The sequence below is a fragment of the Aspergillus ibericus genome (genome assembly GCF_003184845.1).
Source record: "Aspergillus ibericus CBS 121593 unplaced genomic scaffold BO80scaffold_16, whole genome shotgun sequence".
NCBI classification, from domain to species: Eukaryota; Fungi; Ascomycota; class Eurotiomycetes; order Eurotiales; family Aspergillaceae; genus Aspergillus; species Aspergillus ibericus.
Window position 1 is genome coordinate 390,459 of NW_020292114.1, and position 18,426 is coordinate 408,884.

Consider the following 18,426-nt stretch of genomic DNA (forward strand, 5'->3'; position numbering starts at 1 on the left):
CAGCAAGAGCGAACGGCCATGGCCAGGCGCCTGCTCCGCCATCGAAATGCGGTGATGGCGATGATCTATATCAATCTCTTAGCCGGAACCTTCTTCCTGGTGGTTTACTACCTACTTACATACTTTCCTCTTTAGTGATTATCGAACTTTCCTGGGCTTAATGCGGGCTGCTCTCGGACAGCCCATGCCATTCACCAATTCATTGATCTTGTTGTGGATCATTTTCTCTACTATTGGGACGATGTGAGCTTCAGCGATAGATGGCGGACCACGGTGGTGTTTAGTCAAAGGGCCAGGCCGGGGAATGGGGGGAAACGGACCGCAAGGCTGCAGCCGGAAGTTGGATGAAGGGGCCTTCATTCCGCCCGCCGCTCCTTGCCTCCCTCCCCTCTTTCCTCTCCACGACTGTCTTTTCTTCGATTATTCTCTTATTGCACTCCATTCCATTCCAGGTTGATGGCCCACCTTCGATTGCCGAGATCTAAAATTAGTCGACTCCACTGCCATCAATATTACTAGCTCGCTCGTGCCCCGCGGGCATTTTATCGATAAACCACTCGGAGCCCACCCGTTCAGCCCCTCCGACCACACGATCACTCGGGAGCTGCCTTCTTTGATCCCCGCCTTCGTCCTCTTCTCCTAAGATGCCATTTGATGGTCTGCAGAAGCAAGTTGGCCAGGTAGGATGTTGTTCAGATCTGCTTTGCCTCCGAGAAGCCTCCGACTGATGACGGAGTCTAGCTCTTCGCGGTCGGTTTCCACGGCCTTACCCCAAGCCCCGAAATCAAGACATTGATTCACGAGTATGGCATTGGGGGAATTGTTCTCTTCAAAAGAAACATTAGCGATGCAGCCCAGCTTCAGGTAGGCCAACCTTCACCGTAACCATTCACTGCCACCTGCAGTAGGCCCATACCGGCACCCAGTCGCTGATATCAAGCCCAAATCGAAGTCCCTAACGCTTGCGCTTCAAGAAGAAGCACGATTAGCAGGGCATGAGCATCCTCTTTTTATTGGAATCGACCAGGAGAATGGCCTGGTTACTAGGATCTCGCCTCCGATTGCCCCGCAACTTCCGGGCCCTATGGCTCTGGGTGCCACCAACTCCCCCGAACTCGCGTATCAGGTCGGGGTAGCTACCGGTGAGATATTGAGCGCCGCGGGAATCAACATGAACTACGCCCCTGTGTGTGACATCAATTCTGAGCCGCTCAACCCCGTAATCGGGGTACGTAGCTTTGGAGATGATCCCGAATTCGTTGCTCGATTTGCCAGCGCTACTGCTCGAGGTCTGCGGGAGCACAAGGTGATCCCTACCGTGAAACACTTTCCCGGGCATGGTGACACCGCGGTTGATTCCCATTTTGGGTTGCCAGTCATCCCAAAATTGAGGGACGAATTGGACCGTTGCGAGTTGGTTCCTTTCCGTCAAGCAGCAGCCGAAGGCATCGAGGCAATTATGACTGCGCATATTTCCCTACCTGGCATTGGTGATGGCAAGTTACCGGCCACCCTTTCGCCGGATGTGATGAATATCCTTCGCAAGGATATGGGGTATGATGGAATGGTCATTACGGATTGCCTTGAAATGGATGGAATTCGTGCTACGTATGGAACTGAGCAAGGCGCCGTGCTTGCTCTAGCTGCTGGCTGCGATAGCATCATGATATGCCATACATTTGCTGTTCAAGTGGCCTCAATCCTCAAGGTTTACCAGGCTGCCGAGTCTGGACAGATATCTCCACTGCGGTTAAGAGAGGCTATTCGTCGTGTGGACGAGCTGAAGCGCGGCTTCTTGAGCTGGGACACAGCATTACGACCCCGGGAACCAAAAGAAAGCTGGCCTGCTCTGGGAGCAGGGATATCAAATCTTTCTGCGTTAGCTGAGAAAGCATATGCCCGCTCTGTGACAGTTATCCGGGATGACACACATGTCCTCCCTGTGTCTAGGTCTGCGAATGTTGTTTTTCTCTTCCCCGGGGATCAGACCCCGGCGGGGGGTGCCGTGGATGGTGAGGGGCTGGGGAGAAAAGGCTCCTACAACGCCTCCGTATACCTCGGGATCCTGAAGAAATACAATCCAACGGTCTTTGAGATCCGCTACGGGGCAGCAGGCTTATCGGCCGAACAAATGAGCATTATCGAAGCCGCCGATGTCGTCATACTCACATCTATCAATGCGCGGGAGTCTCCATTCCAACGGGCATTGGGCCTGGAACTGCCTAGCCAGACTCGTGCACTGATTAGCGTCGCAGCCTGTAACCCCTACGACTTTCTGGAAGATGCCTGCATTGGAACATACATCGCCACCTATGAGCCAACACCTGAAGCATTTGTGGCAGTCGCTGAAGTTATTTTTGGGGTATCAGTACCTAAGGGCGTCTTGCCTGTTGAGAGTTCAGTGGGGCGATTATCAATTGGATTGTCCGAATTGGACAGCCCTAAGGATATATCCCAGCTATCTACTGTTTGGAATGCTGCGTTACCTACTTACCCACTCCCTGCTCCGAAGTTGCAGATATTGGTCAACCAAGAACATGGGCACCATTTTGTTGCTCGCATGGGTGGTGATATCGTAGGATTCTGCCTAACGTACGCCAGCCATGCGCCGTCATACGTGGCTGGTAATGTTGCGGTGCTTGCGGTTGATCCGGAGAAGCAAGGCCAGGGCATTGGAACGGCGTTGATCTCTAAGGCTACTGAATGGTATAGGGTAAACCTGAAGCTCACACGACTCGAGCTCAGCAGTGTGTTCCCGAGGTTCTTCCCTGGTATTCCCCAGGACTTGCCGACAACTGTACAAGAGTTCTTTGAACGACGTGGCTTTTCGCTGTGGCATACCAGTCCCCGAAATGTGGACTTGTACCGAGATATCCGGGACTTCAAGGCGCCGGAAGCGTACATTGCTCGGGCTGAGGAGCAGGGGTATACCTTTGGTCCTCTGCAGCCCGAGCATTATGAAGAATGCTTGGCTGGACAGAGAAAGAATTTCTCAGCTAATGTGGTAATTATGCCTATCTCACTGCATTTATCTTCCTTCTACATATCCTACCTATCTTTACAATTTTCTGTTGCATCTTGAGGTGTTGCTAACAAGATGGAATAGTCCTGGGTGGGCCAGTACGAAGAATTGGAGCCTACAAAGTACCCCTTCAGTGTGATGGTGGCCTTCGACTCGCAGGGAAAGCAGGCAGCCTGGACGCTGATGCTTGGGCCTGACTCGCCCGCTCTGCAAAAAGGCTGGGCCCTCCCACCTTTGTGTGGACCCAAGACTGGGCTTATAGGATGTGTGGGGGTCGACGCAGATCATCGGAAGAGGGGAATTGGGCTTGCACTGCTCAGCCATGCAATGGAGGATCTGAAGCGAAGGGGCGCGGAAGGCGTGTTTGTCGATTGGGTGGTTCTGGAAGGGTTCTATGAGCAGCTCGGCTTCGAAGTGTGGCGGGAGTATCGACGGGCAACCTTTCGTATGTAGATGTAAGACAGTATTTCCATAAAGCAGCATTGTTAGTACATATAAATATAAGCATCATTGGAGCGACTGCTCGACCAAACTCTGTCTAATCACCTCACATGTTGACAGGCTGAGAGTTGCATCTCGGAGTCGCCCTTCCGAGAGAATCCTCGGGTTAACCCCCACATACTGGCTACCTTCCGAGATACCTACTGCAGTCAACAGCTAGTAATACCACCACCCTTCAATTCAGCCTGCTGTATACTCACATCCTGACTCTAGTGATCCCATAAGACGATAGCTGTCAAACCCCTCCTCCGACTCAAGTTACGTCTATACTCTTCCCTCCCCCGGCACATATTTCCGATATCCGCACCCCCGCTAGTTCACCACTATCTACTACAAGTATGAGATGCTCCAAGCCAACTTTCCCCGATACCAAAAGTGCAATTGTCGTAGAAGCAAGCAGGTCCAGTCTTCATGCCACACTCTATATAAGCGAGTCTGCTTCAGATCACATATACACGAAACCGTGATGCCCATACGTGAATTTCAACGCCACCAGGCAACCCTAGCTATCCACCCCCAGTTCTCACACCTGTCAAAGCCCAAAGCGGCATAATGCCAGCCTGGGAATTACACCGGAAGATGATTTCCGCTGGCATATGTACGACACCGTCAAGGGCTCCGACTGGCTCGGGAGCCAACACAGTATTTACTTGGCTCCGGAAACGCTCAACGCCATCTATAACGACCTCGTGAGCTACGAAATGGCTTCCCCTCCCATTGCTTGCTATATGAGCGACATCTGAGCAGCTTTACAGAGAAAGTCCCCACCATCACAATCACCACCACCATCTCCTCTATTATTCCCAACCGCCAACCCCAAAAACCCAACCCCATTGAAGTAAACATAGACGCAGTGGCCTCTCCACAGCCAGCTCCAGCATACAAAAAAGCCACCAGGAAAGCTCCTTCCCCTACGTAATATCTTCCGCAGAGCTAGACCTTATCTATCTACTCCAAGAACCGGACCAAACCACCACATACCCCCCCCGCCCCCTAACATCCCACCCACACCCCACCCTCCCCCATTACTGGACCCTCTGCCTACTACTAGGACTAGATCCCCTCTCTAACCCCATCCAGTCAATCAATCCCCCACTCCACCCCTCGCCCACCCCCCATCCCCCCTCCACACCACAAAATCCAACATCGCAGTCTTCCGAGCCCCAGCCCATACATCTCCACCGTAACCGCCGACACGAAGAGAATCTCCCCAGTCATCAAGGTACCACACGAGACCGTATAATCACCCGAAACCTAGATTTTGCAGAGACAATGGTTGCGGAATTCGAGAACGTATACGGCGCGGGCGGCACAAATAATGACAGAGAGTAGTAGGGGTCATCTGGAAGGGTTCCCAGTGAGGGCCTGAATGATGGGGGCGGAGGAGGAGGTAGAGAAGTTGTTTGGGGACGGATTGCGACTGGGTGGCCTGGGATGGGGTTGGCTGATCATTCTGGGCCGGGGAGGTAGCGTAGTGAGAATGCGGAAGGTACTATCGAACCCCCGCGACGCAGGTCGCTGCCGGCGACCACAGAAAGGCCGGCAGTACTCCTGAATTGGAAGGTAAACGGGAACAGGATCGGACGCCTGCGTGGAGATCCCAGGTCTTGTGACGGTATTCCTGAGGCAGAAGTCGAACTCCCCGAGTATAAACCCCCCCTCCTTTCCCCTCTGCTTCCTCCCATCCCTCGAAAACAACCACCCACTCCACGACAGCACGGCATCCCTAGAAAAAACGTAGCCGGGCCAGTGAATAGCTACAGGCTATGTGAAACCGACACACTAATCATAAATTGTCATTCATTAGGATATTACATGGTCCTTCACTCGTGAAGATCCTTGCAAGCCACCACACTTCAACTGTATCCTGCACTCATATTCGACCCCCTAAACAGAGCGCGGAAAATCACTCAAAGACGCCGATATTCTCCGAAACAATAAGTCCATCCATACTCCGTATTAAGAGCAGTAGTCCCATCACACACCAATGAAACTCTGAACGCTCAGGACAGATGCGTACCCTTAGCCACTGGTAGCGAGGTGATCAAGTTTGTACAGGGGCTCCAACGTAACCTGACGGCGGAAAATGTAGCGATTAATCCACCAGGGTAGCACGTGGAAGACCTGGTAACGCATATGCATCCGAGTAGGAACACCGAAGATGTAGTCAAGCTCTTCCAAAGTCCGCTGCTTAGTCTCAGGGACCCAAAGGTAGATCATGACAAAAGCAGTCACATTCAAGCCCCTAGATGGCGTCAGCGCGGCTGCATTCAAACCGAGTAGAAGCAAGCAGCAACAGCCAGTACTCACGCATAGAAGCCAAAGGCACCGGTTGGGGTCATGACGGCAAGCATACGGGGGAAAGTAATCGAAAGCACCGCAGCCCAGCCGAGACACACTGCCACAGCCCAAGCCATTCCGATCTCTATGCTCGTGTCAGTCTGCTTATAGGCTAACCGCCGATGCCCCAAACTTACCACGATGAGACAGAGGGAACACCTCCGCAGAGTAAGTGAATGGAACCGGTCCCTCACCCGGGGAGTAGAAGGCCGCAAACAAGAAGATAAAGAGTGCAATACACGCTATGTGGGCTGTCTGCTCCTTGGGGATGTAAAAACAGAAACCTGCAGCCAGCAAAGTCCAGGCCATCTGGGGGAACGTGAACAGAAGCAAAGTTCGGCGTCCATAGGTGTCAATAGTAAACACCGCCGGGAATGCGAAAATGAAGTTCACAAGGCCAAAGCCCCAAGAGGCGAATAGCGCTCCCGTGACACTAGCACCGGCCTGCTGAAAGACAGTTGAGGAATAGAAAGCAACGATATTGATCCCACACATCTGCTGCGCAATCATGACAACGAAGGAAGCTAGGGTTGCCCGTCGAATCCGCGGGACGGTAAAGAGCTCCACGAACCGAGTGGCATAGTTGCTATCGCCAGCAAGATCCTGCTCGACCTTGATCTGAGCATAGATGTAGTAGAGGTCTCGTGCAGCCTGTAGTTCGGTGTTGCGCAAGCGGCACAAAGACCGGTAGGCGTTGCGCATCTTGCCCTTCTTGATGTACCAACGAGGTGACTCCGGACACATAAAGACACCAAGGAGCAAAGGAACAGCTGGAATAAAGGCTGAACCCAGTTGGAGTCTCCAGGAGATATCTCCAGTGTCTTTGACAGCAAGGTTCGCCGAGGTCCCAAGGAAGATGCCAAACGCTGTCCACAACTGCCAACACATCACCAGACCCCCACGGATAGATGCCGGGGTGTTCTCAGCACAGAACATTGGAATTGTGGATGCCTTCAAGCCCATTCCCAGGCCCAATAGCAGACGAGTCACAAACAGCTGAGGCCAGGTCTGACTCACGGCCGACCCAATCGGAGTCAGAAGGCAGAAGATAGCAGACATGAAGATAGCGCCACGGCGACCCAAATATTTGTTGAGCGGATCAGACAGCCAACAGCCGATAACAGCACTGGACATGTACGGAGCCCTATACCATTTTATTAGCCTGAAGCTTATGATTCAGGAAAGAGGAAACACTTGACTACGTACGCATTGATGACGCCGACAAGCCACTGGTTTTTCTCCGCATCAGGGCCCGTCTCTGGAATTCCAAGCGCAACGGGGAAAGAAAGATTGGCGCCTAGTCGGTATTGACTTATTAGCAAACCCATTGCCTTAGAATTTTAGAGTGTACTCACCATTACTTCCAGTCTGATCCCATCCTCTGTTCACGGCAATTAGTATTGGCATACATAGAGCCAGATATGCTTCAGCAGTAGTGCTTACTGAACAGCAGCTCCAATGGAGCAGAGAATGATGGTAAAGTAAAGAGCCTTCGGCTGACGCCACTTGTGAGTCACTTCGGCCTCAATGGCGGCGGCTTCAGCTTGAGTGATGTCGGGCACCTCGGAGAAATTCTGGGGATCGCGGGCCACAAGAGCTCCCTTCTGGAGCAAGGGAAGAATGTCAATCAACTGGTGTTCGTTGGCAAAGTCCTCGACATCTTGCACCACTTGAGCGGGGCTCAAATCTGCGAGGGGATTCTTGATCCTACGATGATATCAGTAGCTGATGCACAAAGAGGACGCTAGGAAAAGGGGCACAAGCCACTTACTTGGCAGAAGTATTCTTGTTCAGATTGATGTGCTCCGAAGTGCCTTTCTCAGTGATATCGGGATCATTGCGAGTGCTGCATACCAAACCAAGTGAGTACATGCCACGAAGCAAATACAAGAAGTACAAGATGACACATACTAGGGGTCATCCACCGTGTCAACCGCCTGAATCGGGGCCACTTCCTCCTTCGCCATGGTGTTTGCCAGGCTCAGGATGAAACGCAAGACGCGTGGCTTGAGTGCTTGCAGGAAGTGAAGGAGTACAGAGGTAGTCCGCAGCCACAAGGATGTCGGAAATGAGAATCAGGCAACTCAAGGGGCAAGGATGTGGAGAAGTTCGGGGATGAAGAAGAACGCACAACAGATGTGGGGTGAGGTGGGAACGGAGGAAGGAAAGGGGAGGGGAATTAAAAGAAAACAAGCGGGCAGGTGCCAGGGGAAAGCGAGACGGTTGACTGTTGGGAATCACCGGGTTGAGCCCTGACAAACAAAGAGGCTAGTCCCGGTTGCATTCACTCACACTCCGGCTGCAGGTTCCTTACCAAGATGGATGTACATAGTCCCTGGTACCGTGAGAGCTCCGGTCTCCCCCGCGGGGCCCTGAACCCGGGGAAGCTGACTGTGTGGCAATCCAATCATCAGGTGCATGGCAAGAAGTGGTTGATAGAGCCGGAATCCGTGAGATTGCTAACTATTACCCTCATTCTTTCTACTAATATCCAAGAACTGATGCATGGGGTTGGATTAGAGACCTACTGTCACAGTCTACTTTGTACCTAGAGGGTGCTTAGCTCTCTCAACCTCTGTATCTAACGTACGGTAAGTGACTGCAACTGTGGGGATGTATCCCAGATCAGGCCAAGTTTGCTGATGTCGGTCTGACATCTGGGCTTACCCCGACTCTTCCCCGGACATCCATTCCGGGTAATGGCAGCCTTGCCAAGAAGGGCTTTCCCAAGGTGTAGTATCCATGGTACGGATAGGTGGGCAGGTGGACAAGTACTAGCCAGGTGGACTGGTAGTGAAGGCTTAAACACTCTTAGAGTCTGCGACCCTCTAAACTCGGGGCGCAAAAATTGTGGAGGTGGGCTACTCTGGGTCTGCTGACTTCAGCTGATGTATAGTGCTGGTCTCCGTTGTCACTATCTATGCACAGACCAGGCACAGAAAGCAACTTGTGGGTACAACTCCCCAGTGCGGGCATTATCCGAATGCAAACCCCAAAGAAACCTAATGTGATGCTAAGGCCATCATATGATATTCTTCTAGACTTCCATTATTCCAGGATGTGAGCAGTTCTTTCAACAAACCTTATCTCGTGAATGGAATTTAGGCAGGGGTCTCTACTAGACTCGACGCACGCGTACGTGGCGGGTTTGGCCCCCTGAACTCAGCCGTGCTTTTAATTTAGTTGTCTCTTCTCGTTTGCCTCCTTTTTGTTCCATTCAGTCGGTGACTGAGTTGCATTGTAACACTGTCAACGCCACCTTTGGGTGTCGATGCCGGATGTTGACAACTGGAGTGATGCCTGGCGAATGCTAAGCCAAATGTGGATGAGCGGGCGCGTCCATTGGCCACATGCAGCCGGGGTAGGGGTGCGCTGCGCTGAATTGGGCTCAATATGCTGGAATTTAGAGTTGGCATCAAAGGGCCCTCAAAGACCCCGCAGATGGACCCCTAACGCAGTAACATGAGCGGTTTTTGCAGTTTGAGATGGTTGTGCTGACCGAGTCTCTAACCTGACAGGGTAGCTAATCCTTCTGCGAATGTAGGTCCTTCCAAATCTCCGGAGAATTTCCATCTCCACTTTAATCACCCTTGCGTCAAACTCACGTGGAATTGCAAGTGAAACGGGACGGGCTACCTAGAGAAATCCAGCACTGGTCGTCTTGCACTTCCAGAAACGACCCAGTCCCTTGGTCGCTCTACAAAGACGGATAAGCCACGCAACTAGCCGATTTGATCACCAGGTGTAACCAGACGGAGTAATTCTGGGTCAGGGGCGGCGTAGTATGCCTTGAAAGAAGTCGAGGTCAGCCGGTGGTACACAGCGATTTTTATTTCCCTCTTGCCACTCAGGGCCCAAATCATACGGTCTTGACGCAGACTAGGGGGGCGGGGGGCGGGGGTTCGAACTGCTGGCTGGCTTGGGCAAGGCCTGAACGGGCGGACATGGTTGCCAAGCCGACTCATAATCGAAGCCAGAGGCTGGGTCTTGACAGGTGACCAAATCCGCTCGTTGACAAGGCGGGTCGAGATTCGATCTGGGGTTACAGCGCCATGTGGAGATGAAAGGGATGAAGGGGGCCTCGGCCGGATATGACTGGACCAAGCCTATATTAGTCTTAGTTAGGCTTATCAACGGCCTCCAGCGACCCTCCAATAAATATGCCTGGGCATTCTTTTGCCATCCTGGATGGCTCTTCTTCCTGCCCGGCCACCTGCCTTGGCTGACCCGCTCGATACGACCCGGCCTGGTGACACAAAGATTTGGGGGCGGGAAACCAGGAATTCCGGTGGACACTACTTAGGTCTGGCCTTACAAGGATATCCAGTCGTGATGTAAGGCTTCTTATATATGGAGGAGGATATTGTAGGAAACGAATGAAATATGCATCGAAACTGTCACGCAAGTCCTCTACACTGCTGCATAGAGACTGGATGTTTTGCCATAGTTCCACGATGCCAGGCCAAGGCTTGGCGTAACGCACAAGGCAGTTCAGGTGGGATGAGAGCCCAAACCATACACTTCAGGGGATTTGGCAGTTACTTTCCCAATTGAGTTGCTGTAGCCTCGATCAGGGTCGGGGCTGGCTTTCCTCCCACGGAATGATTCAGGCGATGAATTCTACAACCTCTAACTGCATAAGAATACTACGCTTGATGTAGAGCCATTTCTTTAGCAGTAGATACCACAAAGGTTTCTACATTTTGTCGATATGACCCATCACTAAGGAGGGCATATCTGAACTGGAGAATGTGGTCGATATGCTGCTTACCCAGCGGTCTGATGTGACATACTCGTATCACATTGGAGCCCTGTTGATTGTTTCTACATCAACCATCTTCTACTATTGAGCAACTGTGGTAAGCCAGAGTGCAACAAGTTGAAACTGCAGCATGGATCCTGGGACTCGGAAATGAGAAGATTGCGGTGGCAGTAATGAGCACAATAGAGAATAGTGCATTCTTGCCTTGCACAAAGCCATGCAACTTGTTAATCCTGCATAACCTGACTGAAATGAATGTTAACCTCAAATTGTGTCAGAAATGAAGAACACCTGCCTGTCAAACCCACCAACCTGTCCTTCGCACTACCACAAGTTACCCAAAACGGTTAAAGCATATTTGCGGGGAATACGGGGTCACGTGCACATTGAGAACCAGAGCCCCGGTTCCGAGATGGCCGATTTGGACTTGATATTTAACCTCCTTGCGAAGGTGATGCCATGACCATGCCGAGACTTACATTTTAAACAGGGTGATCATGTTGAATATATAATAACTGTGATATGGACCCTCTTCAGCTGGACCCTCCGTCTGTGCAGGACCTCTTACGTGCCGGAGAGCCATTTATCCCATTTTCCGAGTACTCTATCCGCGACATTATTCACCTGCCACAAGACAAGGCCACCGGATGGGTTGAAAATAAGCTTCGTGAAGGAAGGCCGTTTGTTATACGTGGTTTTACTGAGTTGAAAGAATGGGATAGATCTATCTTGAACAATGAGAGCTTCAGCGCCCTTTCATCCTCGGCAGGTAAGTCCGTAACAACCAAAGAAAACAGAAGGCAATTCTATTGATACCTCCTCCCGCGCTAGCGATTCCAGTGAGGAACTGCCATACCGGCCGAGATGCCAAAATGCGGCTTCGAGATTTACTTTCGCAGACGGACTTTTCCCGCACCGGCGATATCCGAGAATTGTAGGTTAGATTCCGAGCGCCGACCCATATAACTAATGACATGCCAGCCTGTACGCAAAAGATCTTCAGTGTCCAAAAAAATGGGTCACGGCATTGGAGGCATTTCTTCCTTCAGCCATGAGGCATCTTGGGTCTCTTGATTTGTTCCGAACGTTGCCAAAGGAGGTTACCCCGGAGGTGCTGATGGCTTATGTCGGGACTCGGAAGTCTTCGTAAGTATGCGATCAAGCCCTTCCACGTCACGACCTTGCTAACTTGGAATGTGATAGTTCAGGATTTCATAGATGCTTCAGTGGGACGGTTGCCCTAAACCTACTGATTGAATCCGATGGTGAATCCCCGACGAAAACACTCGAGACCCTCGACAAACATTCTGATAGTGCGGCTAGGTACTGGGCCTGGTTCTCTTTGCTTTGGGACCGACAAATTCTCACAGGCCCTATACGATACGTATATGGAGGGATTGGGAAAATCCCCTCACACAGACTGGACCAACGTCTCTATAACCCAACTCAAGTCTGCCAATTTTCCGATCTATGTCACACACCAGAAGCCTGGAGACTTGGTGATATTCCCTTCCGCTACCGCCCATCAAATCTGGAACATCAGCCCTATGGTCACAAAGGTGGTCTGGAACATCATGCATTGCTCCTCCTTGGTCTCATTCTTCGACTACATCCAGCCTATTTACCAGCGACAATGCCATGCAGACACTGGCCGAGTACCCTTAATACCGCTACACGCCTTGATCAAGAGCTCCCCCGAGCCAGGAGACGAAGCACTTCTACTAGAGATCTTTGAACAACTCCTTGAAGATGAAGCCATGGAGACCGAGCCAGATGTTGCGATAAAGTCTGTCGATACCCAAGGGGCTGTAGTCGAGTGTAACTTTTGCGGCTTGACAATCTGGAACAGACATATGCACTGCGAGCAGTGCGGGGACTTTGACTTATGCCTGACATGCTTCATTTCCGGACGCAGCTGTAAACATGTTGCCGATTATACCTGGGCTGAATTAATCCCACGTGGATACTGCAAGGATGTCATCCAGACGACTCGAAACAGACTACATGATCGACTGCCCTCAAGGCGCAGAAGTCCACCGTGAGTCCCCGCTTCCTCAAGCATTCAACTCCAGCAGTTCTATCTTCGTATCTCTCTGCCCTATATCAAGTGTATGGTTGTGAGTGAGTTTCTTATTCCGCTTTTCTAGACAGAAGACTCTGGGCGCCCTGGCTGTCGCTGCGGCAGATGCACGGAAGCAATCAATGGTATGGAATGATTATAATACTTCTTTTTGATATTTTGGATAATCAGAATCTAATTGATACTAGGAACGGCTTTGTCACCTGTGCCGTGACAGCCATCCGACCTGGAAGGGGGTAAACTGCACTCAGTGCTCTGCTTTCTTTTGCTTCCGGGGGCTCTATCGGCACTTCGACGTGCATTTGATCCCATTCCTTAGGAAAAGTGATCCTTGGGTCTGCCCAAAGTGCTCCCAATGCTGCAATTGTCGGTGCTGTCACTTTGCCCGTCCCTACTCTAGCGAAGACAAGCCTGTGCGGGCTCGTGTCAAGCCGATTGACCCTCGAGGCCGCGTCATGGGGTTTACCGACAACGTGTTTGATCAGAAACGAGGGAAACGAGCTAGCATGGCTGCTCACAGTGCATCACCCCAGCCTGAGATACTCCCCCGTGGACCAAAACGGCTGAGAACGCAGGTCAACGATGGAAACATTGAACCACAACAACAGCAGGGAGACCATAGTACCTTCACTAACTTTGGTGTGGCTCATACAAGAAGATCAGATGAGAACGTCGACTCTTATCGCCATCCCTATGCCAGTTCCTCGCGGAGTTTAGGCCCGAAGGGGCAGCTTCGAATCAGTGATCTGCTCGAGGAGCATAGCCCTGCTGATGCTGGACCGCCCTTTCAGGCCCTGTTTCGGCAGAGTTCTCCTCCAGCTTCCCTGACGCCAGAAGAGAGCGCATTCCGACGACCTACCGATGAGGCGAGCGTTCCGTCCTTGAGAGACGAAGCTAGCATTGTTGTTCTTGAGAAAAGACTGGAGGCGCTTCGGCGATACGCAGATGACCTTTTGGATCTTTCTTTGGTGGAATCGCATGCCAAGCTCCTGGAGGAGGCAAGTCAGCTGCAGGCTCAGATTGAAGAGCGCAAACGACGGAAAGCGGAGACGCTCTTCGACAACCTCAATCGGGATTTCCCCGAACTGGCTACTTTTGCCAGAGAGGAAGCACGGCGCCGAGGATTATAGCTGTAGCTTTAGCGACTTCGGAGAATAGCAGGTGTGACGGAGGGAGTGAAGATAAACTTTAGGTTCGCCGGTCAAAAGGAACAAAGGGACCTGCCTGAGTTGTAGAATTGTAGGTAGAAGGTTGCGAAGCCAGACAGGTCCTGGACAATGACGATGATTTACCTCTACCATAACAGGAAGACCCAGCATATCGCAGCCGTGGACCAATGGATGGCGCGCACATCGGATTTTGTGCTGCGTGAGGAAGTTCCCCTGGGAGGGGGGCCCTGGAGTGAGCCTAGAGGCGCCCGACAACGGGCAGAGCAGCGGAAGCGATCCAGGGAAGCAGGCGGAGTTCCAGCCGGCGTCGATCGTCGCCTCCACTTCCCTCTGTCTCTCTCTTCCTCCCACCACTCCGGAACCTCCCTTTCTTTCATCCCTCCTCCGGTCCACTCTTCACCCCCATATCTCGATCGGCTGGAGATTTCCCCTTGACAGCTCTCACTGCATAAATCACCTCTCAACAAGCTGTTGCGTTTGCCTCCCCGCCGCTGAACCCACGCCTGGTATGTTTCATGTTTGCTAGCTAGTCTATTGTTGGCGCCCTCTAGGAACGTTTCCCCCCTCACTTCGCGCAACTGACGGCCCTGCCTGGGTTTTGCACAGAAGAAGGGCCCCGTCGATCGATTTCCTCATCGGACTTGTCGCCTGTTCTGAATTGACCATCCTCTAGCTCTCGCCCACCGCCGTGAGCCGGTATTCCCAGCCCGACGAGGGCCGTCGGTAGCAGTCCAAACACACTACGAATCCTGACCGCCTCCACCTCCCACAACTAGCTCTCCTCCGGACGATTCCACACACCCTCGCCCTTCATCTCTTGCCCCTCCCTTCCCTCATTTTCAGCTTGGTGTGACGCTAGCTCTGAATCTTTCACGAACCACGTCTAACGCCGGAATCCGCCCCTCTGCCCCGCCATGCCCTGTTTCAAGGGTCTCGCCGTGAGCATACACACTCCGGACGGCCCCATCTCCGAATATTCGATCCAGCGTCAGTCTCGTGCCTCTCGCATTGCTTGTTACATCCCCGTGCCGCCGCCCAAGATTCCCGAATCCGGATCCGGACGCCCTGAACAATCAACCTTCGCCATCTCTATCACCCTCCTCAACCCCGGTCAAGATGTACCATACTCCGCGCCGAAACCGACCCCCGACAACCCCGCACCCAAACCGAAGGTAGTTGGTGGGCTGCCTGGATCAACCGAAGAGCGTGGTCAGTACAGCAGCGCAGTAGCTCCATACCAGGCTTTGACCAATTCGCCAAACGAAACGGTCGCCGCTTATATATACTTTGATGGCCGGACAAAGGAGGAGGTGGCCACCCTGCTACGGAGAGGAGAGGAGACATGGGTTAACTCTCGTTGGGTCAGTGTGCCGGAGTCGGAGGGTGGGGGTCTCGCTGAACGGGAGTTTCTCTTCCGTGAAGTCGGACTAGAGAGATGGCTGAACGGCTTGGATCTGGAAGGGAAGGACGCAGCAGCCCAGATTGAGCGCCGACGGCAGAAGATGGAAAAGCGGCGGATGAAGCGTGACGCTACTGGCGACCTGGATATGGATCCCAAGTCGGGCAGAGGGGTCATGCGCTACGGCAACGATGCAAAGTCTCCGCTGGAAGATGTTTCCGACGATGACATGTCGTTCTCCGACTCAGATGATGATCCGATTCCTGAGTCCGCGGGTCAGATCAAGGTAGCCCTGTTCCGCGTCCTAGCCTCGGGAGAGGTCAAGCGCGGAGAGTATTCTCCGCAGTTTGATGCCCACGACGACGACGACGAAGCCCAGGGTGGGAACGGTAACAACGGTGCAGCTGATGCGGACATTGATCATACAACAAGTTTTGCAAAGCCAAAGACACTCGATCCCAAGACAATTAGTACGCAGACGGTGACCGGCATCGATCCGTCCGATAAACCTTATGCCATTTTTACATTCATGTACCGTGGCGGGCGTAAGTTCAACCCCCTTTGGGGTTTTGCGGGTTCAGAGACTAACTTGAATGCAGGGCAATTGCAAAAGATGGGGATTCTGAGGGATTCCAAGGCACAGGAAACTCCAGGATCCGCAAAGCGCCGGTCTTTACAACCAGACTTTTCCAACCTCGGACCACTGAAGCCTGGCGGTACGGTTGGGTTCTTGAACTTCCGTGACAACGCGGACAACCAGCGCAAGAGCAAGAAAGACAAGAAGACTGGTGAGGACGATGAAATGGATAGTGAAGACGATGAAGACAACTCAATTCTCGGTAAAGCCGATGCAGAAGAGGGCAAAGACGATGATCTGCATCTGTCTCCAGACGATATCCGACAGCAAGGGGAGCTTGCGGAGAGTATACGGAAGATCAAGGTATGTGTCGATTTAGTATACAGCTCAGGTTTCACTCACTAACTCTGGAATACAGCTCAAGCGGCAGCATTCGTCTGCATCATTGGCTACGGATACGCCCCCGGATGAGACTGCAAGCCCCGGTGCAGCCGGGGAGACACCCAACCTGTCTACCACACCACCGGCCGTGGCTGCTACCACGGCCACTCCCGAGGCCCCCAAGCCGGCCGCCAACACACTGAATGGAGGATTCGTAGGCAGTCCGTTGAAGAAGCAACGGGCAAGCGTCTCGCAATCGGATGAAGACTCCATGCGCCGGCGGATCGAGTCGGGCCTTTCCAATGAAATCACCAATGTCGGCCCGGAGGATAACTCCAGCGCAGCCAATCCTCTGGGGGCACACCTGCAAAAACCGCAAGAAACCGAGGACGAGGAACTATAAGCGGTTTGATTGCTCTAGACCGATACTACCCTTGTCTATGTCCAGACAGATGGTCTATCTCCCAGGCCTCTTCCAAAAAACCCCCTCTATCTTCTTTCTCCTCCACCTTACATGGTGTGATGGGCTGGCGTTTAGAAAGCGCGCGAGCCCGCTGTGTCAAACGCAGCACCATCTTCATTTTGAATTATTTACCATTCTTCTTCTTTTTTACCTTCTGTCTTCTGATGACATCTACGGTTTGGATACGGTCAACCTCACGGATTTATCATGACTGAATCGCCATTATTTTGTCCACTTTATTCCAGCTGCCGCAGTTCCGGCAGCTGGGCGTTTGGTTCTCTAGTTAGAACGGGGGGGCGGGCGGAGGTAATCGACATAGACGCAATGAGTTACGCAAGTTGCATGTTAGCATTTACTTTATTCCATTGAAGTCCGGCCACTGTAGATGGACGTAGATACTCCGTACAGGTACCTAGGACAAACATCATGTAGGTACGTAGAACTCCACTCTCCCGTACGCCATTTCATTCCAAGCGACTCCCAACAACTGAAGAAAGCCCCATGTCTCTCTTCAATATGTAACAACATCAAGTAGGGGCTCACAATCCTCCCATCAGGTATCACAAGTAGCAACGTATTATCTCAACATAACGTCATAGGTACCTACTTTGCGGAGCAATTGATTTGCGGACCGCCTTCCCTCCGCCCGCTCCGCTCCGCACCGCACCGACTACTATACACTACAGTAGCACAGTGAAAAGAATTCTTCCGACTACGTTGAAGTAGGCTATATAATCCGGACAAGAGGCTCTAGATTTTCTTTTTTGAAATTGTGAATATAGTATCCATCTACTTTGCTTTCTTTCAAATCTTTATTGAAGAAATATATCTATTACATACTCGATCCCTACTATACAACATATATACAAGTCTTCCCTGAAGCATCAGCCATGCCGACTGAATCAAGTACTCTCAGTTTCCACTGTGCGCTGGTCACCGGCGGAGGCGGAGGTATAGGCAAAGCGATTGCCAAGTACTTCATTTCCCAGGGCAAAAAGGTTATCATTGCTGGGCGGACTGAATCAACGCTCCGCGAGACGGCGAAGGAGATCGGAGCGGCGGATTACTATGTTCTTGATACGGGAGTCGTGGGGACATTCCCGGACTTTGTATCACGGATTACGAGCGAGCATCCGGAGCTGGACTGTTTGGTGAATAATGCCGGGGTACAGAGGCCGTTGGATCTGGTGGATGAGGACAAGGTGGAGGATGTGTTGGGGAGGGCGGATCAGGAGATTGATATCAATGTGCGGGGGGTGATGCATCTGACTTTGGGGCTGTTGGGGCATTTTAAGAAAAAGGAGGGAGGGGCGGTGGTGATGAATGTGTCGTCGGTGTTGGGGTTCGTGCCGTTTGCGGTGGTGAATCCGGTGTATTGTGGGACGAAGGCGTGGGTGCATTTTTGGACGATGAATTTGAGGACGCAGTTGAGGAAGGCTGGGTTGGGGCGGATTCGTGTGGTGGAGATTGCGCCGCCGACGGTGGAGACCGATTTGCATCGTGAGAGGGAGGATCCGGATGATAATAAGAAGGAGAAGAATCCGAGTGCGTTGTCGTTGGAGGAGTTTATGCAGGAGGTGGCAGGAATGTTGGAACGGGGAGAGGAGGTTATTGCCCCTGGAATGAGTGGGGAGTTGGTCCGCGGTTGGTATGAGCAGTTTGGAGGCGTTTATGATAAGATAACTGCTTAGGGTACGCAGTAGTAGGATGGTTGGGTCGGCACTAGGCGGAG

General features: G+C 52.2%; 5 protein-coding genes across 5 annotated transcripts; 4 read left to right on the top strand and 1 right to left on the bottom strand.

Annotated features, from left to right (window-relative positions):
* Window positions 1-405: 405 nt before the first annotated feature.
* BO80DRAFT_380533 (putative beta-N-acetylglucosaminidase) lies at window positions 406-3,540 on the top strand. Its single transcript, XM_025716806.1, has 4 exons — window positions 406-680; window positions 742-864; window positions 953-3,004; window positions 3,107-3,540. The coding sequence occupies exons 1-4, from the start codon at window positions 645-647 to the stop codon at window positions 3,473-3,475; spliced, it is 2,580 nt and encodes an 859-aa protein (XP_025576047.1). The 5' UTR covers window positions 406-644; the 3' UTR covers window positions 3,476-3,540.
* A 2,005-nt stretch (window positions 3,541-5,545) lies between these two features.
* Window positions 5,546-7,735, bottom strand: BO80DRAFT_353847 (uncharacterized protein; the record flags this gene model as incomplete). The annotated part of the gene is made up of 7 exons (XM_025715678.1): window positions 5,546-5,768; window positions 5,834-5,953; window positions 5,997-7,007; window positions 7,070-7,160; window positions 7,219-7,244; window positions 7,307-7,570; window positions 7,635-7,735. The coding sequence occupies 7 exons, from the start codon at window positions 7,733-7,735 to the stop codon at window positions 5,546-5,548; spliced, it is 1,836 nt and encodes a 611-aa protein (XP_025576048.1).
* Window positions 7,736-11,077: 3,342 nt separating this feature from the next.
* BO80DRAFT_424552 (uncharacterized protein) lies at window positions 11,078-13,969 on the top strand. The gene is made up of 7 exons (XM_025719315.1): window positions 11,078-11,394; window positions 11,457-11,559; window positions 11,607-11,771; window positions 11,829-11,890; window positions 11,949-12,663; window positions 12,773-12,830; window positions 12,894-13,969. Exons 1-7 carry the CDS (start codon window positions 11,148-11,150, stop codon window positions 13,833-13,835), a joined length of 2,292 nt encoding a protein of 763 aa, XP_025576049.1. The 5' UTR covers window positions 11,078-11,147; the 3' UTR covers window positions 13,836-13,969.
* Window positions 13,970-14,479: 510 nt separating this feature from the next.
* On the top strand, window positions 14,480-17,013 carry BO80DRAFT_464266 (uncharacterized protein). The gene is made up of 3 exons (XM_025722641.1): window positions 14,480-15,818; window positions 15,873-16,213; window positions 16,269-17,013. The coding sequence occupies exons 1-3, from the start codon at window positions 14,789-14,791 to the stop codon at window positions 16,632-16,634; spliced, it is 1,737 nt and encodes a 578-aa protein (XP_025576050.1). The 5' UTR covers window positions 14,480-14,788; the 3' UTR covers window positions 16,635-17,013.
* Window positions 17,014-17,395: 382 nt separating this feature from the next.
* Window positions 17,396-18,424, top strand: BO80DRAFT_55860 (putative short-chain dehydrogenases/reductase). Its single transcript, XM_025724601.1, has one exon. It carries the CDS (start codon window positions 17,585-17,587, stop codon window positions 18,383-18,385), a length of 801 nt encoding a protein of 266 aa, XP_025576051.1. The 5' UTR covers window positions 17,396-17,584; the 3' UTR covers window positions 18,386-18,424.
* Window positions 18,425-18,426: the final 2 nt, after the last annotated feature.

Coding starts and splice junctions, on each gene's coding strand:
- BO80DRAFT_380533 (XM_025716806.1), top strand. CDS start 645: ATGCCATTTGATGGTCTGCAGAAGCAAGTTGGCCAG. Junction 681..741: donor TGCAGAAGCAAGTTGGCCAG/GTAGGATGTTGT, acceptor GACGGAGTCTAG/CTCTTCGCGGTCGGTTTCCA. Junction 3,005..3,106: donor AGAATTTCTCAGCTAATGTG/GTAATTATGCCT, acceptor AAGATGGAATAG/TCCTGGGTGGGCCAGTACGA.
- BO80DRAFT_424552 (XM_025719315.1), top strand. CDS start 11,148: ATGGACCCTCTTCAGCTGGACCCTCCGTCTGTGCAGGACCTCTTACGT. Junction 11,395..11,456: donor CGCCCTTTCATCCTCGGCAG/GTAAGTCCGTAA, acceptor CTCCCGCGCTAG/CGATTCCAGTGAGGAACTGC. Junction 11,772..11,828: donor GTCGGGACTCGGAAGTCTTC/GTAAGTATGCGA, acceptor GGAATGTGATAG/TTCAGGATTTCATAGATGCT.
- BO80DRAFT_464266 (XM_025722641.1), top strand. CDS start 14,789: ATGCCCTGTTTCAAGGGTCTCGCCGTGAGCATACACACTCCGGACGGC. Junction 15,819..15,872: donor ATTCATGTACCGTGGCGGGC/GTAAGTTCAACC, acceptor ACTTGAATGCAG/GGCAATTGCAAAAGATGGGG. Junction 16,214..16,268: donor AGAGTATACGGAAGATCAAG/GTATGTGTCGAT, acceptor TCTGGAATACAG/CTCAAGCGGCAGCATTCGTC.
- BO80DRAFT_55860 (XM_025724601.1), top strand. CDS start 17,585: ATGCCGACTGAATCAAGTACTCTCAGTTTCCACTGTGCGCTGGTCACC.